The 25,067-nt window shown below is 43.3% G+C and overlaps 1 protein-coding gene and 1 long non-coding RNA gene across 2 annotated transcripts in view; one reads left to right on the forward strand and one right to left on the reverse strand.

Moving 5' to 3' along the window:
* The window catches only part of dntt (deoxynucleotidyltransferase, terminal), a 140,789-nt gene that overhangs the window by 37,066 nt on the left and 78,656 nt on the right, over positions 1-25,067 (forward strand). The window contains exons 4-6 of the mRNA XM_055901993.1: positions 5,010-5,180; positions 14,447-14,518; positions 14,744-14,867. Of these exons, the coding sequence (XP_055757968.1) occupies positions 5,010-5,180; positions 14,447-14,518; positions 14,744-14,867 (367 nt within the window). The remainder of the gene's footprint in view (positions 1-5,009; positions 5,181-14,446; positions 14,519-14,743; positions 14,868-25,067) is intronic.
* The window catches only part of LOC129836155 (uncharacterized), a 209,314-nt gene that overhangs the window by 35,351 nt on the left and 148,896 nt on the right, over positions 1-25,067 (reverse strand). The window lies entirely within an intron of this gene.

Genomic DNA, 25,067 nt, shown 5'->3' on the forward strand with positions numbered 1-25,067 from the left:
TAGACAATATGGACAGTATGTGGATAGAATACACTACATAGTATATCTGAAGAATACATGGATAGAATAGCATATGTACAGAATATTAACTAGAATACAGTATACAGTATACATATGCTGTCACGCCCTGACCATAGATAGCCTTTTTATTCTCTATTTTGGTTAGGTCGGGGTGTGACTAGGGTGGGTAATCTAGGTTGTTTATTTCTATGTTGGCCGGGTATGGTTCCCAATCAGAGGCAGCTGTTTATCGTTGTCTCTGATTGGGGATCATATTTAGGCCCCAATGTGTTTTGTGGGATCTTGTTTATGTGTAGTTGCCTGTGAGCACTTCATTGACATCACGTTTCGTTTGTTCTTTATTGTTTTGTGCGTTTCACTTCAATAAATATGTGGAACCCATATCACGCTGCGCTTTGGTCCGAATGTTCTTACGACGATCGCGACAGAAGATACCACCACAACAGGACCAAGCAGCGTGCCCTGGAGGAGAAGGTATCCTGGACTTGGAAGGAGATCTTGGATGGGAAGGGATCCTGGACTTGGGATGAAATCAAGGCAGGACAGGATATCCTTCCTTGGCGGCAGACGCAAGGAGAGAAGGGAGGACAGCGACGACGCCGGGGTACGCGGCCACAAAGAAAGCCCAAAAAACAGCCCAATCTTTTTTTGGGGGGTGGGGGGGTGGGGGGGCTGAGGAGTGAACCAGAGCCAGTCTGGGAGAAGAGGGAGAAGTTGGAGGAGAGTGAACGGAGAGAGTCAGAGACCGTCAGTGAGTTGATGGAGAAATTGGAGGAGAGAGAAATGAGAGAGTTGTTGTGTTGGTATGATGCACGACATTCGCCCTAAGGAGCGTGTTATCAGTTTGATGCCACCTGAGTCAGCTCTCCATACTCGTCCTGAGGAGCGTGCTAGCATTCTCGTAAAAACTGTGCCGGCTCCATGCACCAGGTCTCCAGTACGCCTTCACAGCCCAGTACGTCGTGTGCCTGCTCTCCGCAATATACTTGAGGAGCGTGTCATCTGTCCGGTACCATGTGTGCCGGCTCTACGCACCAAGTCTCTAGTACGCCTTCAAAGCCCAGTACGTCCTGTGCCAGCTCCCCGCACTCGCCATGCGAAGTGTGTCATCGTTCCGGTACAATTTGTGCCGGCTCTACGCATCAGGTCTCCAGTGCGCCTCCAAAGCCCAGTACGTCCTGTGCCAGCTCCCCGCACTCGCAGTGCGGAGTGTGTCACCAGTCCGGGACAATTTGTGCCAGCTCTACGCACCAGACCTCCAGTACGCCTCCACAGCCCAGTACGTCCTGTGCCAGCTCCACGCACCAGGCCTCCAGCGATGGTCTGCAGTCCAGAGCCTCCAGCGAGGGTTCCCAGTCCAGAGCCTCCAGCGAGGGTTCCCAGTCCAGAGCCACCAGCGAGGGTTCCCAGTACAGAGCCGCCAGCGAGGGTTCATAGTCCAGAGCTTCCGGCGACGGTCCCAAGTCCAGAGCTTCCGGCGACGGTTCACATTCCAGAGCTTCCCGCGACGTTTCACAGTCCGGAACCTCCTGCGACAGTTCACAGTCCAGAACCTCCTGCGACGGTCCACAGTCCGGAACCTCCTGCGACGTTCCACAGTCCAGAACCTCCTGTGACGGTCCACAGTGCGGAACCTCCAGCGACGGTCAGCGGTCCGGAACCTCTAGCTCCATGGCCAGAGCCTACCCCTGCGCCGATGCCCAGTCCAAGCACGGCGTCCAGTCCAGCTCCAAGGCCAGAGTCTTCTTTTGCTTCGGTGGCCAGTCCAGGCACGGCGTCCAGTCCAGCTCCAGGGCAGGAGCTTTCCTCCGCGCCGATGGCCAGTCCAGACATGGCGTCCAGACCAGCTCTTCGGCCGGAGCCCTCCTATGCGCCGATGCCCAGTCCAGGCACGGTGTCCAGTCCCGCTCCCTGGCAGGAGAGTTCCTCTGCACCGATGTCCAGTCTAGACCCGGTGTCCAGTCCCGCTCCATGGCAGGAGCCTTCCTCTACACCAAGGTCCAGTCCAGGCACAGTGTTCAGCCCGTGTCCATGGCTGGATCCGCGGGATGAGCGGGTTCTTCGTCCCGTAACATCAGCCAGGAAGCATAGGAACTGAGAAGTGGTCTGTGGTCACCACCTGCAGAATCACTCCTTTATTGGGGGTGTCTTGCTAATTGCCTATAATTTCCACATTTTGTCTATTCCATTTGCACAACAGCATGTGAAATTTATTGTCAATCAGTGTTGCTTCCTAAGTGGACAGTTTGATTTCACAGAAGTGTGATTGACTTGGAGTTACATTGTGTTGTTTAAGTGTTCCGTTTATTTTTTTGAGCAGTGTATATTGAATGCAGTGTCGGGACTAATGCAAAATTTTTATAAAATTGCTTGGCATGCCAAGGCAAATACCCTTGCATGCCAGCCGTGGCACCTATGCCATAAGCTGCAGATGCCTGTACTAGACAAATGGAGCTGAGATATTTTCCCCCATAATCAGTGGAAAGTTGCTCCATACTGTATGGTAGTGCTAGGTGAATTAGGGCTAAGGCTCTATCTGCTACAGTAGCCAGCTAGCTAGCTTCTCCAGGCAGACCCACAGTGCAGACAGAGTATCCCACCACAGCAGGAGCCTGCACTCTCACCCCTCTCAATTAAGGCCTCATCCTCTCATTATCTCCCTCTGTGAACAGAGCCCAGCTGTGTGTGTGTGTGTGTGTGTGTGTGTGTGTGTGTGTGTGTGTGTGTGTGTGTGTGTGTGTGTGTGTGTGTGTGTGTATGTGTATGTGTTGGTATGTTGTGTGTGTGTGCATGCATGCGTGTGAACTTCCTGTGTGTGTGTTTGCGCACGCTTGTCGGTGTGTTTGAGGTCATCCTTTCGCTACGTGTTGTAAATGGGTCAGTGGAGTCTCCTGCCAGGCTGCGCTCAGGTCTTGCCTGCTGACCCGAAGCAGCATGTCTGGACAGATCACCCATGGCCTGGCCACGCTGTGGGTGACTGCACTGATCTAGCTCACTACTCAACCAAACCAGGAGAGAAGAAACCTGCCAACTTGGCCACGACTGCTAACATGATCTACTGAAGAGAATCACTGTTTTAAAGGTCGGATTTTCTACAGTAAAGGTGTCCCAATTTTACCCCATCTGATCTCGTCCTCATCAGTGGCACCTTGTGAATACCCAGGGGGGTATTCAGCCATTCACAAGGTGCCACTGATGAGGATGAGATCAGATACGGTAAAATGGGGACAGCTTTACTGTCCCCATGTTACTGAGTTACTCTTCATATAAGGAAATCAGTCAATTGAAATTAATTCTTTAGACCCTAATCTATGGATTTCACATGACTAGGCAGGGGTGGGCCTCACCCACTAGGGAACCAGGACCAGCCAATCAGAATTTGTTTTTCCTCACAAAAGGGCTTTATTACAGACAGAAATACTCCTCAATTTCATCAGCTGTCCGGGTGGCTGGTCTCAGACAATCCTGCAAGTGAAGAAGCCGGATGTGGAAGTGCTGGGCTGTTGTGGTTACACATGGTCTGCGGTTGTGAGGCCGGTTGGATGTACTGCCAAATTCTCTAAAACTACTTTGGAGCCGGCTTATAGTAGAGAAAAGAACATGAAATTCTCTGGCAACAGCTTTGGTGGACATTCCTGCAGTCAGCATTCCAATCTGTGTTATTGTGTTGTGTGATGAACCTGCACATTTTAGAGTGGCCTTTTATTGTCCCCAGTACAAGGTGCACCTGTGTAGTGATCGTGCTGTTTTATCAGCTTCTTGATATGCCACACCTGTCAGGGGGATGGATTATCTTGGCAAAGGAGAAATGCTCACTAACAGGGATGTAGACAAATTTGTGCACAAAATTTGAGAGAACTCATGAAACATGGGACCAGCACTTTATATGTTGCATTTATATTTTTGTTCAGTAAATATAATATATATTTAGTAGATTTTTTATATATAATTTTTTCTTAGATATTTTGTCTTATTTTTTGGACCAAACACAAGTGTGCCACTGCCCCTAATGGATGATCCGCCACTGCTCTTTATATTTTTATTACAAAACGCATTGCATTCTGTATTTCAAGTCATTAATTGCCTCCATATTTTTTTTATCAGACACGTATGTTTATTCTATCTGCGTAATATGCCTAATATACTGTACATCCCTACATTTACCATTAGTCTGTACTTTACTGTACTGTATATCAATGCAGAGCAGAAGGAAGCTTCTCTTCTCTTGAACATGGTGTCCTCTGAGACTGCTCAGTGAGTAAGGAAGCTTCTCTTCCCCGGAACATGGTGTCCTCTGGGACTGCTCATGCATAAAACCCTCACTCTCTCCCTCCTGGCAATATCCTTCTGTTGAAAAAAACAAAATTGAAAACTCCTGACAGTTGTTCTTTCCTTTCGTTGAACCACCATGTTGCTTCAGAGAGGAAAGTCCACAGCAGCATCGCAGGCCCCTAGGGAGCCTGTTGTGAACAAGTGGGAAATGACAGGTTCCTCTCCGGCGCACACCGACCCAAATATCGCTGTGCGGTCATACGGAAGAGGCCTGTGTGTCGGGGTCTACCGCGGCGGGGAGAGAGATGGATGGGGGGAAGAGGTAGAGGGGAAGGAGAAAGGGAGAGGGGGATTGTGTGCTCCGATCCCTGTCTAACTGCCACCACAGGTCAATGCATCTGACGTGTGATTGCACACCTGACACATCTCTCTCGCTCTCTCTCTCTGTCTGTTTTTCTCTCTTTCTCTCTCTCTCTCTCTCTCTCTCTCTCGCTCTCTCTTTCCTCTCACTATATCTCAATTTGTTTTTATTTTCTTTCCTTTCCCTATATTTCTCTGACCTCATACTATAATTATTTTGTGTTTGCTTTTCCATCGTTATTTCGCATTTACATATTTATATTTCCCTCTCCTTTCATTGTGCCTCTCTCTCTTTCTCTCCTCTCTCTCTCTATTTCTGTCTCTTTCTCTCCCTCCCCCCTTCCCCTCCTCTTTAGGATGTGTTGGAGGAGCTGGCGGAGAATTCTGAGTTCAATGAAAGTAAGGGTCCATGTCTGGCATTCCGGCGAGCAGCCTCAGTCCTGAAGAGTCTGCCATCAGCAGTGCACTGTCTGGGGGCCATCCAGGGCCTCCCCTGCCTGGGTGAGCACACCAAGGCTGTCATGGAGGTAACATCAGCTCCACTGCATAAATTCAGTCACACACACACACACACACACACACACACACACACACACACACACACACACACACACACACGCGATACACACACACACACGCGATACACACACACACACGCGATACACACGCACACACACACACGATACACACACACACCCACCAGTGTAAAATAAACAGAGTGAAGCCCAAACGTTTCACATGTGCGTGGACATTGGAGTGACACTCAGTAAGCAACCGCTCAGTTGAGTGAACATCAGAGGGGAAAAAATCTAAAGACCCACTGAGATGAAATAGTAGCTTAGTGAGCACTGAGGCCATGGTAGTGATGAACAATGTGTGTGTGTGTGTGTGTGTGTGTGTGTGTGTGTGTGTGTGTGTGTGTGTGTGTGTGTGTGTGTGTGTGTGTGTGTGTGTGTGTGTGTGTGTGTGTGTGTGTGTGTGCAACCCCATGAGAAAGTAAGTCAGAGCTTGAGGAGGTTTGGCCTTGGCTTGAGGGTTGCAAACCAGTGTGGAGATGCATCATTGAGCAGCATTGGAGGCTGCTGAGGGGAGAACGGCTCATAATAATGGCCGGAACGGAGCCAATGGAATGGTATCAAACACCTGGAAACCATGTGTTTGATGTATTTGATACCGTTCCACTGATTCCGCTCCAGATATTACCATGAGCCTGTTCTCCCCAATTAAGGTGCCACCAACCTCCTGTGTTGAGCAGTGGACTCAAGGCAGAAATGTCTACTCTGCTTTAGCTGCTGTTCCTTGTTAAAATAGTAAAGTAAACCAAAATACTGCTTTGTAGTCTTTTTTCATGCACACACACACACACACACACACACACACACACACACACACACGCACACACACACACACACACACACACACACACACACACACACACACACACACACACACACACAGTTGAAACAGAGTTGAAGCGGATGACAGCAAATTACAACAGAACCTCACATTTAAAAAAAAAATAAACGCTTCTCCGATAGTTGTGTCCTCTGAGATGTCCAATGATGCTACTATTACATAACTGTGATGTTGTTTGGACTTTTTATCCTACACCCTAAGCAGCGCCTTGGTGTCTACTGCTTTTACATCTTTGATAAATGTGATATGGAGACACTTAAAATGTGACCAGCAAATGAGTTGCGCTCCCTGGAGAGGAGAACGCTATTAAGCCCGGCAACAAAGCCTGTTCAAAACAAACAGTCGGAGCTGTGTAAAATTACACCCTGAGCTTTTCATTACAGCTATAAAACCGGAATTAATCCGATGCTTTACTATACCAAAGCTATTATTTCTATAATAGGAATGGAAATGAGTATCAGAGGGGTACTTTAAGTACTCCTAGAAACAAATTCCATGAGCAGCAAGACTTAAGAGTTCCTCCTTAAATTGCATTTTTTTTATTTGTTATTATTTTATTATATGTGACCAGTTGAGGGTAGACTTCATCCTAAAAGTGAACAAGGAATCAAAGGAGGCCTTCTGTTCTACATGGATGATCCCAATGCTTGGCACACAACTCTCCACAAGGCCAATAATGCACTTAAAATGTCAGAAAACAGAACAATGAGGCAGTTATACATTGATTCCACCCCCAAAATTTAACATTCATATTGTAATTACGGCACTGTGATGGTTCAAGTCTCGGAGGCTAGTCTGGATACATTTGTCCATTTACCAAACTCAAAACCTCTCCACCAAAACTGCCTACAACTGTCACGTTCGTTCTCCTCCTCGTCTGAGGAAGAGCATGGATCGGACCAAAACGCAGAGTGATATGAATACATCTTCTTTTATTAGAGACGAAGACGAAACGAACACTATACAAAAACAATAAACCACGAACGTGACGCTACAAACGAAAGTGCACACACAGCTACTAACGTTAGACATAGACAATTACCCACAACAGCCCAATGCCTATGGCTGCCTTAAATAGGGCTCCCAATCAGAGACAAATGAATGACAGCTGTCTCTGATTGTGAACCATTCAGGCAACCATAGACATACCTAGACACCTACACTCAACACTAACCCATACACTCTAACCAAAACCCCCTAGACACTACAACCACCCAAGACAAGACAAAAACACAAACATCCCCCCCTGTCACACCCTGACCTAACCAAAATATTACAGAAAATAAAGATAACTAAGGCCAGGGCGTGACAATAACACCTCCTTTGTGTCCCAGGATGTTGTCCCCAGAGTCCCTCTCCTTCCCCTGCCTGCAGGAGACATAGCCCTCAGTATGCCACTCTTACATGTGACACTTGCAGTATCACAGCATTCCAGAAGAGGAGATCAGCCTGGTGCGTCAGCATATGGATGAAATGCGTTAGTTGCATTATGCTATCAGGTGCATTGAGGAGGGCAACCAGTCTCTCAGGATTGAAGTACGCAGAATACGAGCGGAACTGTCCACCACAGTCAATATAAGCCATCTCCGGGACCTAAGAAATTAGAAATTAGTCAGCTACAAACATCCACTCCTAAAAGAGTCCAGTAAAAACCTAGAACCTAGCAAACTGTTGAACAAGGACCCATCAACCGTCTCAAACATTCAGCCAACCCAATCAACCTATCCACCAACCCAGCTGACCCCATCCACCCCAGTCTCACGGGCTGTGATTGCTCCCACTCCTGCCATCCTCCACAGGTCCGAGAAGAAGCCTGACATTGTTTTGACGATGGACTCCAATGGAAAATGAATGAATGAGCATTCACTTTTTTTTAAATAGGGTGGTGGCTAAGTTGTGGTGCCCCACATCTTACATACCCATGGAGCTCCTGACAGTGGCCCAGCTTGGCTCACCGAGCCTTGTCATTGTGCATACTGGAACCAATGACTTGCAGGCTCAACAGGAAAAGGTGGCCACATCACTTTCAAGGGTGATGGAGAGGTCCTCTACCACCTTCCCAGATGCCAGGATTGTAATGTCCACCCTTCTCCGGAGGAGAGATTTTCACCCTGCCACGATCGAAAGTATAAATGCCAGCCTCTCCCGGGATTGTGCTAAATGGCCAAATGTAAAATTGGCCCACCATCCCACCCTTACTCTGGACTGACTGTATGATAATACACACTTGTTCAAAGAGTCTGCTTCTCTGGGTGCCCAGTCCACCTCACCCCACAGGAGCAGCAGACCAGCTAACAACTTCCTGAGACAAGTCGGACATTCCTTTAGACATGCCTCCAGTGGTGCTTCACAGAGACTGGAGAACAGTCAGCAACACTGCCCCAGACCAGGCCCACCTCAACTCAGCCCAGCTCTACACAGCACCGACCACAACCTAGGGTCTGGCAAAAGACTGTTGAGGATAGTGCACCACACGACGCAGTCCACACCATGTATCAGTCACATAGCCATTTAGAGGATGCTTTTATCCAAAGCGACTTACAGTCAAGCGTGGATGCATTCTTATGTATGGGAGGTCTCGGGAATGGAACCAACTACCCTGCCGTTACAAGCGTCATGCTCTACCAACTGAGATACATGTATCATTCATATAATCAGCCCTCATATGCTGAGGGTTTGGAGCTTTCCCAGTGCCACTACCCTCCATACCACCCTCCTCGATTCCCACACAACCTCGCTCACAGGCTAGTTCTGGTTACCCTCCCTACTCCCATCCCCAGGATAGGCCTGGAACACTCCTGCCTCGAATGGCAGTCCCAACCCTGCAACAGGAGCCACAGAATGGAGCATCGGAAGAAAATCCGGTCCCCTGCAGCAGCTCCACTCAATTGGCAGGAGCTTCATCAGGGTGGACTGAGCTCTGCCAACGCTGCTCACCCAGTTCCCGCCCCATCCCCTGCATCCAGCAACTTGGGGGAGGTCTGTCGAATGCTCAGTCTGCTTTGCTCTCACGTGGTTGGACCTTGGCAAAGTCTCAGCTCACTCAATAAATAGCTGCAGCAAAAACTCCTCTATGCCTGTTAGCTCTTATGGGAATGAGCTGAATACCCCCTCTGACTTTAAATATCCTAGGGGTTTGGGCTAAAATGGACACAATTGACATTCTGGTTCTTTTGGAAACATGATTGAAAGAGACATTAAAGTACAGTACCAGTCAAAAGTTTGGACACCTACTCATTCCAGGGTTTTTCTTTACTTTGACTATTTTCCACATTAAAGAATGATAGTGAAGACATCAAAACTATGGAATAAAAAATATGGAATCATGTAGTAACCAAAAAAGTTTGAAGCAAATGAAAATATATTTTATATTTCAGATTCTTCAAAGAAGCCACCCTTTGCCTTGATGACAGCTTTGCACACTCTTGGCATTCTCTCACAACCAGCTTCATGAGGTAGTCACCTGGAATGCATTTCAATTAACAGGTGTGCCTTGTTAAAAGTACATGGAATTTCTTTCCTTCTTAATGAGTTTGAGACAATCAGTTGTGTTGTGACAAGGTAGTGGTATACAGAAGATATCACGATTTAGTAAAGACCAAGTCCATATTATGGCAAGACCAGCTCAAATAAGCAAAAAGAAATGACAGTCCATCATTATTTTAATCTGGAAAATTTCAAGAACTTTGAAAGTTTCTTCAAGTGCATTTGCAAAACCCATCAAGCGCTATGATGAAACTGGCTCTCATGAGGACCGCCACAGGAAAGGAAGACCCAGAGTTACCTCTTCTGCAGAGGATGAGTGAATTAAAGTTAACTGCACCTCAGATTGCAGCCCAAATAAATGCTTCACAGAGTTCAAGTAACAGACACATGTCAACTTCAACTGTTCAGAGGAAAACTGCGTGAATCAGGCCTTCATGGTCGAATTGCTGCAAAGAAACCACTACTAAATGACACCAATAAGAAGAGACTTGCCTGGACCAAGAAACATGAGCAATGGACATTAGACCAGTGGAAATCTGTCCTTTGGTCTGATGAGTCCAAACGTGAGCTTTTTGGTTCCAACCGCTGTGTCTTTGTGAGACGCAGAGTAAGTGAACAGATGATCTCCACATGTGTGGTTCCCACCATGAAGCATGGAGGAGGAGATGTGATGGTGTGGAGGTGCTTTGCTGGTGACACTGTCTGTGATGTATTTAAAATTCAAGGCACCCTTAACCAGAGTCAAAGATAGATCTAACCTTTGGTTTTCTTCAGAGGTATCTCAGCTCATTGAGATAAGAAATCTCGCCTGAGCCAAAGCAAGGAAAATTGTACTGGCAATCTTTCAGACAACTGAGAAACAGATTTACTATCTCGATTAAGAAAGCTAAATCAAGCTACTTTTAAGCTCTATCTCTGACTCTGCTTGTGATCCTTCAAAATGTTGGACAGTATATGCACTGAAGCATACAAGTTCTCTCTGACTTTGGCATCATAACTGAGAAGAATGGGATAAGTGATGCTTTTAATCATCATTTTATCTCGGTAGCCTTTTTATTTGAGAGAGACTGTGGTTTAATTGACCCTGGTCAGTCAATCAATTGCTCTTCCCTCTGCCAGTCTCTAACTTACTTGACGGTTAACCTGCCAACTTCTAGTGAATCTTTGTTTTCATTTCAACAATTTACTACCTGTGATGTACTAGATGCCTTGCTTAAGATTAAAGTTTTAAAAAATCAGCTAGGGCTGATATGCTTCATACATTTTTTGCTTCAGCTCTCTGCCCCCCCTGATTGCTGTATCATTAACCCATACTTTTTATCTGACAATTATATCTGGTACTATCCCCAAGGTTTGGAAGGTGGCCCATGTACTCCCTCTTCACAGAGGTGGTGACCCTTGTGACCTAAGTAATTATTGGCCTATTTCTAAACTTTGTTGCCTAGCTAAAATATTAGAATCCTCGAATCATTCTCAGCTAAGATCGTTCCTATTTTTGAAATATATTCTAAATGTACATCAGTTGGGTTTTACACCAGGTCGTGGGACTATCTCGATTGCATCCCTAGGTATAAATGATGTGATTAACTGTATGGATAATAGTCACCATTGTGCTGCCCTTTTAATGAACCTGTCAAAGGCCTTCAATACAGTTGATCACTCATTGCAAATGCAGAGGGTATCCTCCATTGGCGTAGACTCGGCTACATGTAACTGGTTTAAAAATGACTTAACAGATAGAATTCAATGTGTATCTACTGATAGTGTTAAATCTTTTTTTTTTTTTTTACAAAATAAAATGTGTCCTGCAGGGGTCAATTCTGAGCCCTGTACTTTTTACTGTTTACAATACCAATATGGGAAAATCGTAATCTGCTCTTGTATGCCGATTATACTGCTATGTATGATTATAGTATGCCTTAACTGTATTACAGAAAAAAAGTAATTGACCTGAAATGAGTTTTGAATGCAGGTAAAACTAAGTACAGTGCCTTCAGAAAGTATTCACACCCCTTGACTTTTTCCACATTTTGTTGTGTTACAGCCTGGATTTAAAATGGATCACATTTAGTTGTTTGGTCACTACACACAATACCCAATGATGTCAAAGTGGACATTTTTACAAATGAATTACAAATGAAAAGCTGATAGGTCTTGAGAATTCAAGCCCTTTTTTATGGCAAGGAGTAAAAATGTGCTGAAAAAGTCACATAGTATGTTGCATGGACTCACTCTGTGTATAATAATGGTGTTTAATATGTTTTTTGAATGACTACATCGTCTCTGAGGATAGATCGACAACATTGTAGTTACTGCACAATAATAACCTAATTGACAGTGTGAAAAGAATACAGAATACAAAATATTTCTAAACATGCATCCTGTTTGCAACACGGCACTAATGAACTCTCTATATTTTCATGCATAGTGGTGGCTGCATCATGTTATGGGTATGCTTGTAATTGTTAAGGACTAGGGAGTTTTTCATGATTAAAAAGAAACGGAATGGAGCTAAGCACAGACAAAATCCTAGAGGAAAACCTAGGGGGTACTAAGTTAACATATGGAATTGCTTTAAGTTGGTCATACCATGGATCATTTAGCTTTTTGATTTTGAATTTCACGACCCCTTCAGGTATAAAAACACTATATAAAAACATGTTTGAATTTGGCCTTTACTACTATAGCCAATAGAAACACATTGGATAACACATTCATAAATAGCAAGTAAATCATAAGGAATAAGGTTTTGAAGGGTCGACCTCTGAATGATCAGCTATGAAAAGCCAACTGACATTTACTCCTGAGGTACTGACCTGTTCCACCCTCTACAACTGCTGTTTTCGTTATTTGACCCTGCTGGTCATCTATGAATGTCTGAACATCTTGAAGAACACTCTGGCTTTAAATGGCCATGTACTCTTATGGCCATGTACACTCCACCCGGCACAGCCAGAAGAGGAATGGTCACCCCTCAGAGCCTGGTTCCTCTCTAGGTTTCTTCCTCGGTTCCTGCCTTTCTAGGGAGTTTTTCCTAGCCACCGTACTTCTACACCTCCATTGCTTGCTGTTTAGGGTTTTATGATGGGTTTCTGTGTAGCACTTTGTGACATCTGCTGATGTAAAAAGGGCTTTATAAATACATTTGATTGATTGATTGATTCTACACCTAAGAAAGCTCAGGAAATATTTGTGTTTTTTTTGGACACATATTTAACCCTTTTTTTTTGTTGGCACACAACTACCTCCGTACTCCCATTTGTTTGTATGGGTTACCTTCAGATGAGTCCGGTGACACTTGTCTCCCCTTTCCATAGAGTGGTCATAAAAGTTTGTAGCCCAAACCGTTGGGACACTACAGACGTTTTTGTGAGAAGAGCGATTTTCGGGATGTTCCATGATCTGACAAACACCAATGTAGCTCGGTCACTTTCCACCGCAGATGCAGAAGGCAGGCAAAATTGTTTATATCTCTCACTTAAACTGAAGGTGCGTCAATAGACCCTTAAGGATGGACAGATTTTGATGGGGTGCGTCAATAGACTCTTAAGGATCTACTTGAAAATCTATCGCAAGTCCTGAATGATCGACAGCCAATTTGACAGAGCTTGTACAATTTTTTAAATAATAATGGGCAAATGTTGCCCAATCCAGGTGTGGAAAGCTCTTAGAGAATTACCCAGAAAGACTCACATTTGTAATCGCTGCCAAAGGGGATTTTCTAAAGTATTGACTCAGGGGTGTGAATAAGTCTGTAAATGAAATATTTCTATATTTCATTTTCAATACATTTGCTAACATTTCTAAAAACATGTTTTAATTTTCTCATTATGGGGTATTGTGTGTAGATGGGTGGGCATTCAGGCTGTAAACCAACAAAATGTGGAATACGTCAAGGGGTATGAATACTTTCTGAAGGCACTGTATATGTTGTTCTCTGAAGCTCATATAAATAACTCTGATTTAAACAACTTTGGATGGTGTTCATATTGATCATGTCCTTGCTTACAAATATCTGGGCATCTGGATAGATGAAAAGCTGTCTTTTAAAAAGCATATTGATGAGTTAGTTAATAAGCTGAGAATAAAAATGTGCTTCTTCTATAGAAATAGGTCCTGCCTCTCACTAGATAGTAGAAAGCAGATTATTCAGTCGATGTTCCTATCGGTCCTAGACTATGGCGACATCATCGATATGAACGCAACTGACACTTCATTAAAGCTGCTAGATGCAGTTTATCATTACGGACTGCGATTTATTACGGGTGACAATTTCAGTACTCTTCACTGCATTCTCTTCCAGTAAGTTGGTTGGCCCTCTTTGATGTCACGTAGGTTGATACATTGCTATGTTTTCATGTTTAAAGCCCTTTTACAAAAACTCCCACTGTACCTACCTTAAATGATTACTAAACTTTAGACTTGTCTGGTCTCGGGGATGGCTAACTCTGGAAATTCCTTTTAGGAAATCAGCTTTTAGTTTTCTGTTCCACAAATTACATACAAATCTTCAAAATGTTGTTAAATTTGATGTTTTGGTGCCTCTAGGGCAATTCAGAAAGATGATTGAGGACCTTATTACTGATGAATGCGCTTGTTTTTTATGATTGTGTTTTTCTTTCTGTTTCCGTTTTGCATTTATATTTCGATGCATATATTTTCTGTAATTTCTGTACTTCAGGTCTTATCTGTAAAAAAAAACCTTGGTCTCAAAATGACTCCCTGATAAAATAAAGGTTAAATAATAAAAAATAAATAATACATATTTTCTAAAATGAAGAGCAATAAGCTATAGAAGTGTTTTTTTGGAAAAACCACAAAGGACTCAACAGAAGTTTGGAAGGAAAAATCAACATAGTAATGTAGTCAATTTTTTTTTTTTTTTTTACAGGAGATCCTTATATTTGGCCGCTCCTTTAAAGTTGAAGAGGTACAGAGTGATGAACGATATCAAGCACTTAAGGTGAGTGGATCAAAAGGAACTCTTTTCAATTGTCTTGTGAAATTATTTTGAAGTTATAGATACCATAGTTTAATTTGCTGTACATTTCCGCCAAATTATTATTTTATACACCATACAAATGCTGCCAGCAAGACTTAAATAGAACCTATACTAGTAATTCCTCCCCCCCAAAGAGATCCCATCTGACAACATGTTATTTTGAGTACATCAATGTTTTCTTGCCAGCTGTTCACCAGTGTGTTCGGGGTTGGACCCAAAACTGCTGAGAAGTGGTACCGCAGAGGGCTGCGCTCACTCAAGGAGATTCTGGCCGAGCCCAACATCCAGTTGAACAGGATGCAGAGAGCTGGTATGAACAGGACCTCCTCCCTTTGTTTTGATACCAGAACACTAATATGTAGCTGATCTAAAATGATCTTACTTTTGATATTGCCTTAATTGCAGAAAGTAGTCAACTCTGGTGGTTTCTCTATCTCTGGGATTGTATTCACAAAAGGTCGCGGAATACGATTCTATGAATAGACTCGATCATAAATCAGCACTTCTAACCTGATACGCTTTTACAGGCCCCAGTCTCTCATTCTGTTAAGGTAATGTCCCAGAGTAGGTTCTATATCCGATGCTCTAAAAGTAGCAGTTGACCCCCAGACAGTTGGCACTTTACAGTGATAAGCTGAGACCGTAGGTGAAGTAACACAATGAAAACCTAACAAGGGGGATTCATAATGCAAATCAATGAGTTGTAGTTATAAAGAGTAAACCTTGTCATGGGACACTCATCAATCAGCTTGGGAGAGAAGGCCCTCATTAACATAAAGACCAAAAACATTCCCTGACTTTCAATATGAGGATTATGATTTGTTTGTCACATCATTGATGCAACACGGCAACAGAGTGAAATGTGTCAGAATATTCTATCCCTACTTCTTTGCTTGGGAATTGGTTTCAGCTGACTGGGGGATCTTTTTAAGTTGATTAGCCAGGTTTGGAAGTCTTTGGCAAGCGGCCATTTGGGGTTAAGAGATGAAATACATTACAGTGGAGACAGATGGGACTGGGACATAGAGAGGAAAGTGGCAGATCGAACCAGCGCCTATGGGGCGATATGTGGACCAGAGTCAGTGGCACTACCGCTTGACCAGACTTACTTACTGATTTTATTGTTACTTTGATTTTATTTTTGTTGTCGCGGTGTCATGTACACGTTTAAAGTGGCGTTTAAATACAAAACAAAATTGGCAATACAACTTTCATAACAGTTACACACCAATAAAACGTTTTTTTTTAAGACAAGCAACAAAAAAAGACTCCAGCATGCTTCTATAGCTTGCAATAATTCAATTAAAATGGCTTTAATTGTATTTTTTTTGTCAGCAATCTACAGAAAATACTCTGTAATGTCAAAGTGGAAGATTTATAAAAAATTTTGGGGTGATAAATAAAACACAAATGTATCTTGATTAGATAAGTATTTAACCCCCTGAGTCAATACAAGTTAGAATCACATTTGGCAGAGATCACAACTGTGAGATGTCCTTAGTAAGACTCTAAGAGCATTGCACATCTGGATTGTACAATAGTTTCCCATTATTCTTTAAAAAATTCTTCAAGCTCTGTCAAGTTGGTTGGTGATCATTGCAAGATAGCCATTTTCAAGTCTTGGCATAGACTTTCAAACTGTAACTAGGCCACTCAGGAACATTCAATGTTGTCTTGGTAAGCAACTCCGGTGTATATTTGGCCTTGTGTTTTAGGTAATTGTCTGTTGAAAGGTGAATTTGTCTCCCAGTGTCCGTTGGAAGTTTTGTTTTGGATTTTGCCTGTGCTTAGCTCTATTCCGTTTCCTTTTGTCATAAGAAACGCCCTAGTCCTTGCCGATGACAAGCATACCCCTAACATGATGCCATGCTTGAAAATATGAAGAGTGGTACTCAGTGATGTGCTTTGTTGGATATGTCCCAAACATAACGCTTAGTATTCTGGACAAATTTTGGGTTTGTTTGACACATTTTTTGTATTATTTTATTGCCTTTTCGCAAACAGGATGCAGGAGGTTTTGGAATACCTTTATTCTGTATAGGCTTCCTTCTTTTCACTCTGTCATTAATTTAAGTATTGTGCAGTAACTTCGTTGTTGTTGATCAATCCTCAGTTATCTCCTATCACAGCTATTTAACTCTGTAACTGTTTTAAAATCACCATTAGCCTCATAGTGAAATCCCTGAGTGGTTTCCTTCCTCTCCAGCAACTGAGCTAGTAAGGGCACCTGCATCTTTGTAGTGACTGGGTGAATTGATACACCATCCAAAGTGTAATTAATAACTGCACCATGCTCTAAGGGATATTCAATGTTTGCTTTGTTTTACCCATCTACCAATAGGTGCCCTTCTTGTTGAACTATTGGAACACCTCCCTGGTCTTTGTGGTTGAATCTGCGCTTGAAATTCACTGCTCAACTGAGAGACCTTACAGATAATTGTATGTGTGAGGTAAAGAGATGGGCTAGTTTAAAAAATCCTGTTAAACACTATTATTGCACACAGAGTGAATCCATACAACTTTGTTATGTGTACTCCTGAACTTATTTAGGCTTGCCATAACAAAAGGGTTGAATACTTATTGACTCAATACATTTCAGCTTAACATTTTTATAAATATGTAAACATTTCTAAAAACCTAATTACACTTTAACATTATATGGTATTGTCACGATCGTCTTGAGGACAATGAGTGGACCAAGGCGCAGCGTGTGAAAAATACATCTCTTTTATTGGAAGCGAACGAAAACAAAACAACAAACAGACGAACGTGAAGCAATAAAAGACTAAGTGCTAACATGCAACCTAGACATAGACTACCCACAAAAGCCTACTGCCTATGGCTGCCTTAAATATGGCTCCCAATCAGAGACAATGAATGACAGCTGTCTCTGATTGAGAACCATTCAGGCAACCATAGACATACCTAGACACCTACACCTACACTCAAACACAAACCCATCTACTCTACCTAAACCCCCTATACCATACAACCACCCAAGACGAGACAAAAACACACAAACATCCCCCCTGTCACACCCTGACCTAACCAAACTATTACAGAAAACAAAGATAACAAAGGCCAGGGTGTGACAGGTATTGTGTGTCTGTTGGAAGTTTTCCTTTGGATTTTGCCTGTGCTTAGCTCGATTCCGTGTCTTTTTGTCCTAAGACACAAAATCTCAATTTATCCGTTTAAAATGCAGGCTGTAATACAACAACATCTTGAATAAATCAAAGGGTGTGAATACTTTCTGAGGACACTGTATATGGTATTGTACAGTACATAGCTTATTTGGGGATTCTACCATTGGCTTCGCGAAGTCATAATAAACCATTTTATTTTCTGTTCTACAGTAATATCCAGTTACTAAGCAGTAATGACAACCAAATCTCTCCCGTTGTGAAATCCCAGCGAAATCAAGATGGTGTACAGTGAGATTACTGGCTGACATGGAACAGTTTCCTAATCTTAGAGGAGAGGGAGAGTCAACATTTCAGTTTGGGGGTAGACGTAGGTAGGAGCAGAAAGATGGAGGCCAGGATTAACTGTGTTTGTCAGACTGGTGGGGAAAAGCCACAAAGATCGATTCAGTTTTCACTGTCAACAGGGGAATTGATTATTTCATAACCTTATTGATACATGTCACATATACAAAGTGGTGCAACCTTGTTGGGGGAATAATAGTTGAAATAAACAACTTCAAAGTGTCTCAACAGACTAAAGGGCATTTCAACAGGTACTTTGGGGATTCTATGGACACTTTGAGAATGTACACTTGAATTATCTTTATTTTTTTTTTACATTCTACCTTTTATCTTTTACCTCAGATTATTTGATATATGTGTCCATATTGTCGATGAGTGTCCAGTAGATGGATCACATGGTTCCAGATGTAATAGCCTAATGAAAAACAACAACAACAACATCTAATCGAGGATGTCATTTGAAAGTGAGGCGAGGCGAGGAGAGGCCAGCCGAGCTGAGGAGATGCGAAGAGAAGACATTTGATTTGGGTAGAGGAGGGCCAGGCACGGGTCCTTGAACATCCATTAGGTGATATTCCCACTTATTGTAGAGTACTAGAGAGCTATTAGGTTGTACTTACGCACCCTCTTTCTCAGTTGCTCTTGAGTAATTTTTGTGAGAGAGAAACTTAGCGCAGGGACTTCTTCTTAGCAAGAGTATAAAGTTTGGTAACACTTCATTTTAAGAGGTCCTTGTTACAGTGTAACTACATGTGTAATTACAATAACAACTATTGTAGTTAATTGTAATAACTCATAGTTACACTGTAATAACAACATGTAACTGATGGTAATTGCAGTCTGTAATTATAGAGGTGTAACAACAAATGCTTGTTACCAAGCTTGTTACAAATGGGCAGGTTACCACAAAATTCACAAATGTGTTTTTGTTTAGTTTCTTTCTTCTGTCACAAGATTGGACGGATACACTGGGTGTCTGGGATTACAAAGGTTGGAGGCTCACTGGGCTCTAATTACCTACCCGTGCGCACTCTTCAAAATCTCTACTCAATGTTGTTGCTAGCACTTGCCCCCAAAAAGTGTACAAACTGGGTTAACTTGGTAGAGTTTACAATAAACCCACAAGTACACCACAGAGTACATGTAATATCTGCATAAGTAGATCATAATGACTAGGTGTTACACGGGATTTAGCTACATAAAATTAAGTGTGTCTTGAGGGGTACTTACTTGTAATTAATGTGTACTTATATAGTACATAACCCATCCTGACAAGCTGGTACTTATTTTTGTTAATTTGGTATTTTATTAGGATCCCCGATAGCTGATCCCCAACTATTCTTCCTGGGGTCCACATAAAACATGAAACTTGACATAATAGAGAACATTAATAGAGAAGACAGAACTACATATCTTTTTTAAAGGCACACGTGACATACAGTTGAAGTCGGAAGTTTACATACACCTTAGCCAAACACAATTAAACACAGTTTTTCACGCTTCCTGACATTTAATCCTAGTAAAAATTCCCTGTCTTAGGTCAGTTAGGATCAACACTTTATATTAAGAATGTGAAATGTCAGAATAATAGTAAAGACAATTATTTATTTGAGCTTTTATTTCTTTCACCACATTCCCAGTGGGTCAGAAGTTTACATACACTCAATTAGTATTTGGTAGCATTTCCTTTAAATTGTTTATCTTGGGTCAAACGTTTCAGGTAGCCTTCCACAAGCTTCCCACCCTAAGTTGGATGTATTTTGGCCCATTCCTCCTGACAGAGCTGCTGTAACTGAGTCTGGTTTATAGGCCTCCTTGCTCGCACACGCTTTTTTCAGTTCTGCCCACAAATTTTCTATAGGATTGAGGTCAGGGCTTTGTGATGGCCACTCCAATACCTTGACTTTGTTGTCCTTAAGCCATTTTGCCACAACTTTGGAAGTATGCTTGGGGTCATTGTCCATTTGGAAGAGCGATTTGCGACCAAGCTTTAACTTCCTGACTGATGTCTTGAGATGTTGCTTCAATATATCCACATCATTTTCCTACCTCGTGATGCCGTCTATTTTGTGAAGTGCACCAGTCCCTCCTACAGCAAAGCACCACCAAAACATGATGCTGCCACCCTTGTGTTTCACGGTTGGGATGGTGTTCTTCTGCTTGCAAGCCTCCCCCTTTTTCCTCCAAACATAATGATGGCCAAACAGTTCTATTTTTGTTTCATCAGACCAGAGGACATTTCTCCAAAAAAGTACAATCTTTGTCCCCATGTGCAGTCGCAACCCTGGCTTTTTTTATGGTGGTTTTGGAGCAGTGGCTTCTTCCTTGCTGAGCGGCCTTTCAGGTTATGTCGACATAGGACTTGTTTTACTATGGAAATAGATACTTTTGTACCTGTTTCCTCCAGCATCTTCACAGGATCCTTTGCTGTTGTTCTGGGATTGATTTGCACTTTTCACACCAATGTACGTTCATCTCTAGGAGACAGAACGCTTCTCCTTCCTGAGCGGTATAAACACACCCATGGTGTTTATACTTGTGTACTATTTTTTGTACAGATGAACGTGGTACCTTCAGGCATTTGGAAATTGCTCCCAAGGATGAACCAGACTTGTGGAGGTCCCCAAACAAATTAGAGGTCTTGGCTGATTTCTTTTGATTTTCTCATGATGTCAAGCAAAGAGGCACTGAGTTTGAAGGTAGGCCTTGGAATACATCCACAGGTACACCTCCAATTGACTCAAATCATGTCAATTAGCATATCAGAAGCTTCTAAAGCCATGACATAATTTTCTGGAATTTTCCAAGCTGTTTAAAGGCACAGTCAACTTAGAGTATGTAAACTTCTGACCCACTGGAATTGTGATACATTGAATTATAAGTGAAATAATCTGCCTGTAAAAAATTGTTGGAAAATGTACTTGTGTCATGCACAAAGTAGATGTCCTAACTGACTTGCCAAAACTATAGTTTGTTAACAAGAAATGTGTGTAGTGGTTGAAAAACGAGTTTTAATGACTTCAACCTAAGTGTATGTAAACTTTCGACTTCGACTGTAACAAAACAAACACACAAACGATCTAGTTCAAATAGGGAAGAGGTGTTGTGCCGTATAGTGTTGCTTTATCTGTTTTTTAAAACCAGGTTTGCTGCTTATTTGAGCAATATGAGATGGAACGAAGTACTATGCAATAATGGCTCTATATAATACTGTAAGCTTTCTTGAATTTGGGGACTGTGAAAGGTCCCCTGGTGACATGTCTGGTGGGGTAAGTGTGTGTGTGTCAGAGCGATGTGTAATGTTTCTTATAAAAGCAAGAAGTGACGCAGTCAGTCTCTCCTCAACTCTTAGCCAAGAGAGACTGGCATGCATAGTATTTATATCAGACCTCTGATTACAATGAGGAGCAAGACGTGCCTCTCAATTCTGGGCCAGCTGCAGTGTAACTAGTTCTTTCCTTGCAGCACTCGACAACACAATAATCAAGATAAGGCACAACTAGAGCCTGCAGTACTTGCTTTTTGGAGTGTGGTGTCAACAAAGCAGAGCATCTCTATATTACAGACAGACCTCTCCCCATCTTTCCAACCATTGAATCTGTATGTTCTGACCATGACAGTTTATAATCTAAGGTAACACCAAGTAATTTAGTCTCCTCAACTTGTTCAACAGCCACACCATTAATTTCCAGATTCAGCCCAAGTCTAGAACTTAGGGAATATTTGTACCAAATACAATGCTCTTAGCTGCCCTGCGATACACCACGTCTTACATGTATAACACCATAGAAGCTGCCATTAAAGAAAAACCCTTCTAGTTCTATTAGATAAATTGCTCTGAATCCACAATATGGCAGAGGTTGCGAAGCCATAACACATATGTTTTTTCAACAAAAGGTTATGGTCAATAATATCAAAGGCTGCACTGAAATCTAACAGTACAGCTCCCACAATCTTCTTGTTATCAATTTCTTTCAAACAATCATCAGATATTTGTGACAGTGCAGTACATGTTGAGTGCCCTTCTCTATAAGCATGCTTAAAGTCTGTTGTTATTGTCACGCCCTGACCATAGTAAGCTGTTTATTCTCTGTGTTGGTTGGGGCGTGATAGTGACTTTGGTGGGTCATCTAGGTGAATTTGTATGTCTATGGTGGCCTGATATGGTTCCCAATCAGAGGGAGCTGTTTATCGTTGTCTCTGATTGGGGATCATATTTAGGTAGCCATTTCCCCATGGTTATTTGTGGGATCTTGTCTACGGATAGTTGCCTGAGTGCACAACAGTAGCTTCACGTTTCGTTTGTGCTTGTTTGTTTTGTTTTGTTGAGATTCGGTTTATTAAAAATATGTGGAACTCTACTCACGCTATCGCCTTGGTCTATTCATTACGACGAGCATGACAGTTATTTTGTTTACAGAGAAATACCATTGCATTTGCTCAAACACCATTTCTTCCAACAGTTTGCTAAGAGCTGGCAGCAAGCTGATAGGTCTGCTGTTAGAATCAGCACAGGCCGCTTTACCCCTCTTGGGTAGCGGAATGACTTTGGCTTCCCCCCAGGACTGAGGACAAAGACTTTCTTCTAGGCTCCGTAGAGAGTACCGGTACAGAGTCAATGTGCGGGGGCACCGGTTAGTCGAGGTAATTGAGGTAATATGTACATGTAGGTAGAGTTAAAGTGACTATACACAAATAATAATCAGAGAGTAGCACCAGTGTAAAAGAGGGGGGGGGGGGCAATGAAAATAGTCTGCGTAGCCCTTCGATTAGCTGTTCAGGAGTCTTATGGCTTGGGGACAAAAGCTGTTAAGAAGACTCTTGGACCTAGACTTGGCGCTCCGGTACCGCGTGCTGTGCGGTAGCAGAGAGAACAGTCTATGACTAAGGTGGCTGGAGTCTTTGACAATTTTTAGGGCCATCCTCTGACACCGCCTGGTATAGAAGTCCTGGATGGCAGGAAGCTTGGACCCAGTGATGTACTGGGTCGTACTCACTACTCTCTGTAGTGCCTTGCGGTCGGAGGCCGAGCAATTGCCATACCAGGCAGCGATGCAACCAGTCAGGATGCTCTCGATGGTGCAGCTGTAGAACTTTTTGAGGATCTGAGGAACCATGCCAAATCTTTTCAGTCTCCTGAGGGGGAATAGGATTTGTCGTGCCCTCTTCAAGACTGTCTTGGTGTGTTTGGACCGTGGACACCAAGGAACGTGAAGCTCTCAACCTACTCCACTACAGCCCGTCGATGAGAATGGGGGCGTGCTCGGCCCTCATTTTCCTGTAGTCCACAATCATCTCCTTTGTCTTGATCACGTTGAGGGAGAAGTTGTTGTCCTGGCAGCACACAGCCAGGTCTCTGACCTCCTCCATATTGGCTGCCTCATCATTGTCAGTGATTAGGCCGACCAAGGGCCCCCCTTGTTGAGGATCAGTGTGGCGGATCTGTTGTTTCCAACCTTTACCACCTGTGGGCGTCCCGTCAGGAAGTCCAGGATCCAGTTGCAGAGGGAGGTGTTTAGTCCCAGGGTCCCTAGCTTAGTAATGAGCTTTGAGGGCACTATGGTGTTGAACGCTGTGCTGTAGTGAATAAACAGCATTCTCACATAAGTGTTCCTTTTTTCCAGGTGGGAAAGGGCAGTTTTGGAGTGCAATTGAGATTGCGTCATCTGTGGATCGGTTTGGGACGGTATACCAATTGGAGTGTGTCTAGGGTTTTCGGCATTAGGGTGTTGATGTGAGCCATGACCAACCTTTCAAAGCACTTCCCGGTTACCGACGCGGGTTCTACAGGGTGGTAATCATTTAGGCAGGTTACCATCGCTTTCTTGGGAAAAGGGACTATGCTGGTCTGTTTGAAACATGTTGGTATTACAGACTCCGCTAGGAAGAGGTAGAAAATGTCAGTGACGACACTTGCCAGTCGGCTGCGACAGAGCCTGGGCGCGAACCCAGAGACTCTGGTGGCGCAGCTAGCACTGCGATGCAGTGCCCTAGACCACTGCGCCACCCGGGAGAAATCCGTTGGTAGGATAAACGTGCTCATAGCTCATCTGTTTTATTATCTAATGATTGTACATTGGCTAATAGGACCAATGGTAAAGGCAGATTACCCACTCGCTGTCGGATCCTTACAAGGCACCCAGACATACGTCGCTGATATCTCTGTCTCTTTCTCCTGCGAATGACTGGGGTGAGGGCCTTGTCGGGTGTCTGAAGTAAATCCTTAGCAATCTTCTTCCAGTACGGGGTGAGTGATCACTTTCCTCATATCTAGAAGCTCTTTTCGGTCATAAGAGACGGTGGCAGAAACATTATGTTCAAAATAAGTGACAAAAAACGCAAAAAAACACAATAGCACAATTGATGGGGACCGTAAAACGTCAGCCATCTCCTCCAGCGCCATTATCAACATTCTTAATATCATCAATCTTGGCAATTAAAACAGTTTTGTCTTCTTTTTGTTGAATTTAGTCACATCATTTCTCAATTTGCATTAAGTCAGCCAGTCAGATGTGCAGCCAGACTTATTAGCTACTTCTTTTGCCCCATCTCTTTCAACCATACAGTTTTTCAATACATTAATGACACTCAAATATGTCCTACTACTCGTTATGATTTCCTTGTTAAAAGAGGTGTGCTTTCTGGTGTACTTTGCAGAAGTGTGAATTGTTTACCGTGTGCGTTTGTTTCATCAGTGAGTTTGAGACTTAGTGTTTGTTGTTTTTCCAGTGTACTGTGATCCTGCGGCTACTGTTTATCAGTAAAGTATTTACGTTTATCCTTAACCACTGATTCCTCGTCTGGTCTCTTCTCTGCACCTGGGTCCCACCTCACCACGCCACAGCAGGCTTCTGCCAAAACATGGACCCAGCAGAGATCACCCAGATCAAGAATGTTGTAACCCACCATAGAGCACTGCTGGGGCGGCAGCAAGGACAACTCTCCCAAATATCAGAGACCCTCCGGACACTTACCGACTCCCTCCAACCACAGTCCAACCTCATCCCAGGAGGAGCCAATGC

The sequence above is a fragment of the Salvelinus fontinalis genome, chromosome 37 (assembly GCF_029448725.1).
Source record: "Salvelinus fontinalis isolate EN_2023a chromosome 37, ASM2944872v1, whole genome shotgun sequence".
Classification (NCBI taxonomy): domain Eukaryota; kingdom Metazoa; phylum Chordata; class Actinopteri; order Salmoniformes; family Salmonidae; genus Salvelinus; species Salvelinus fontinalis.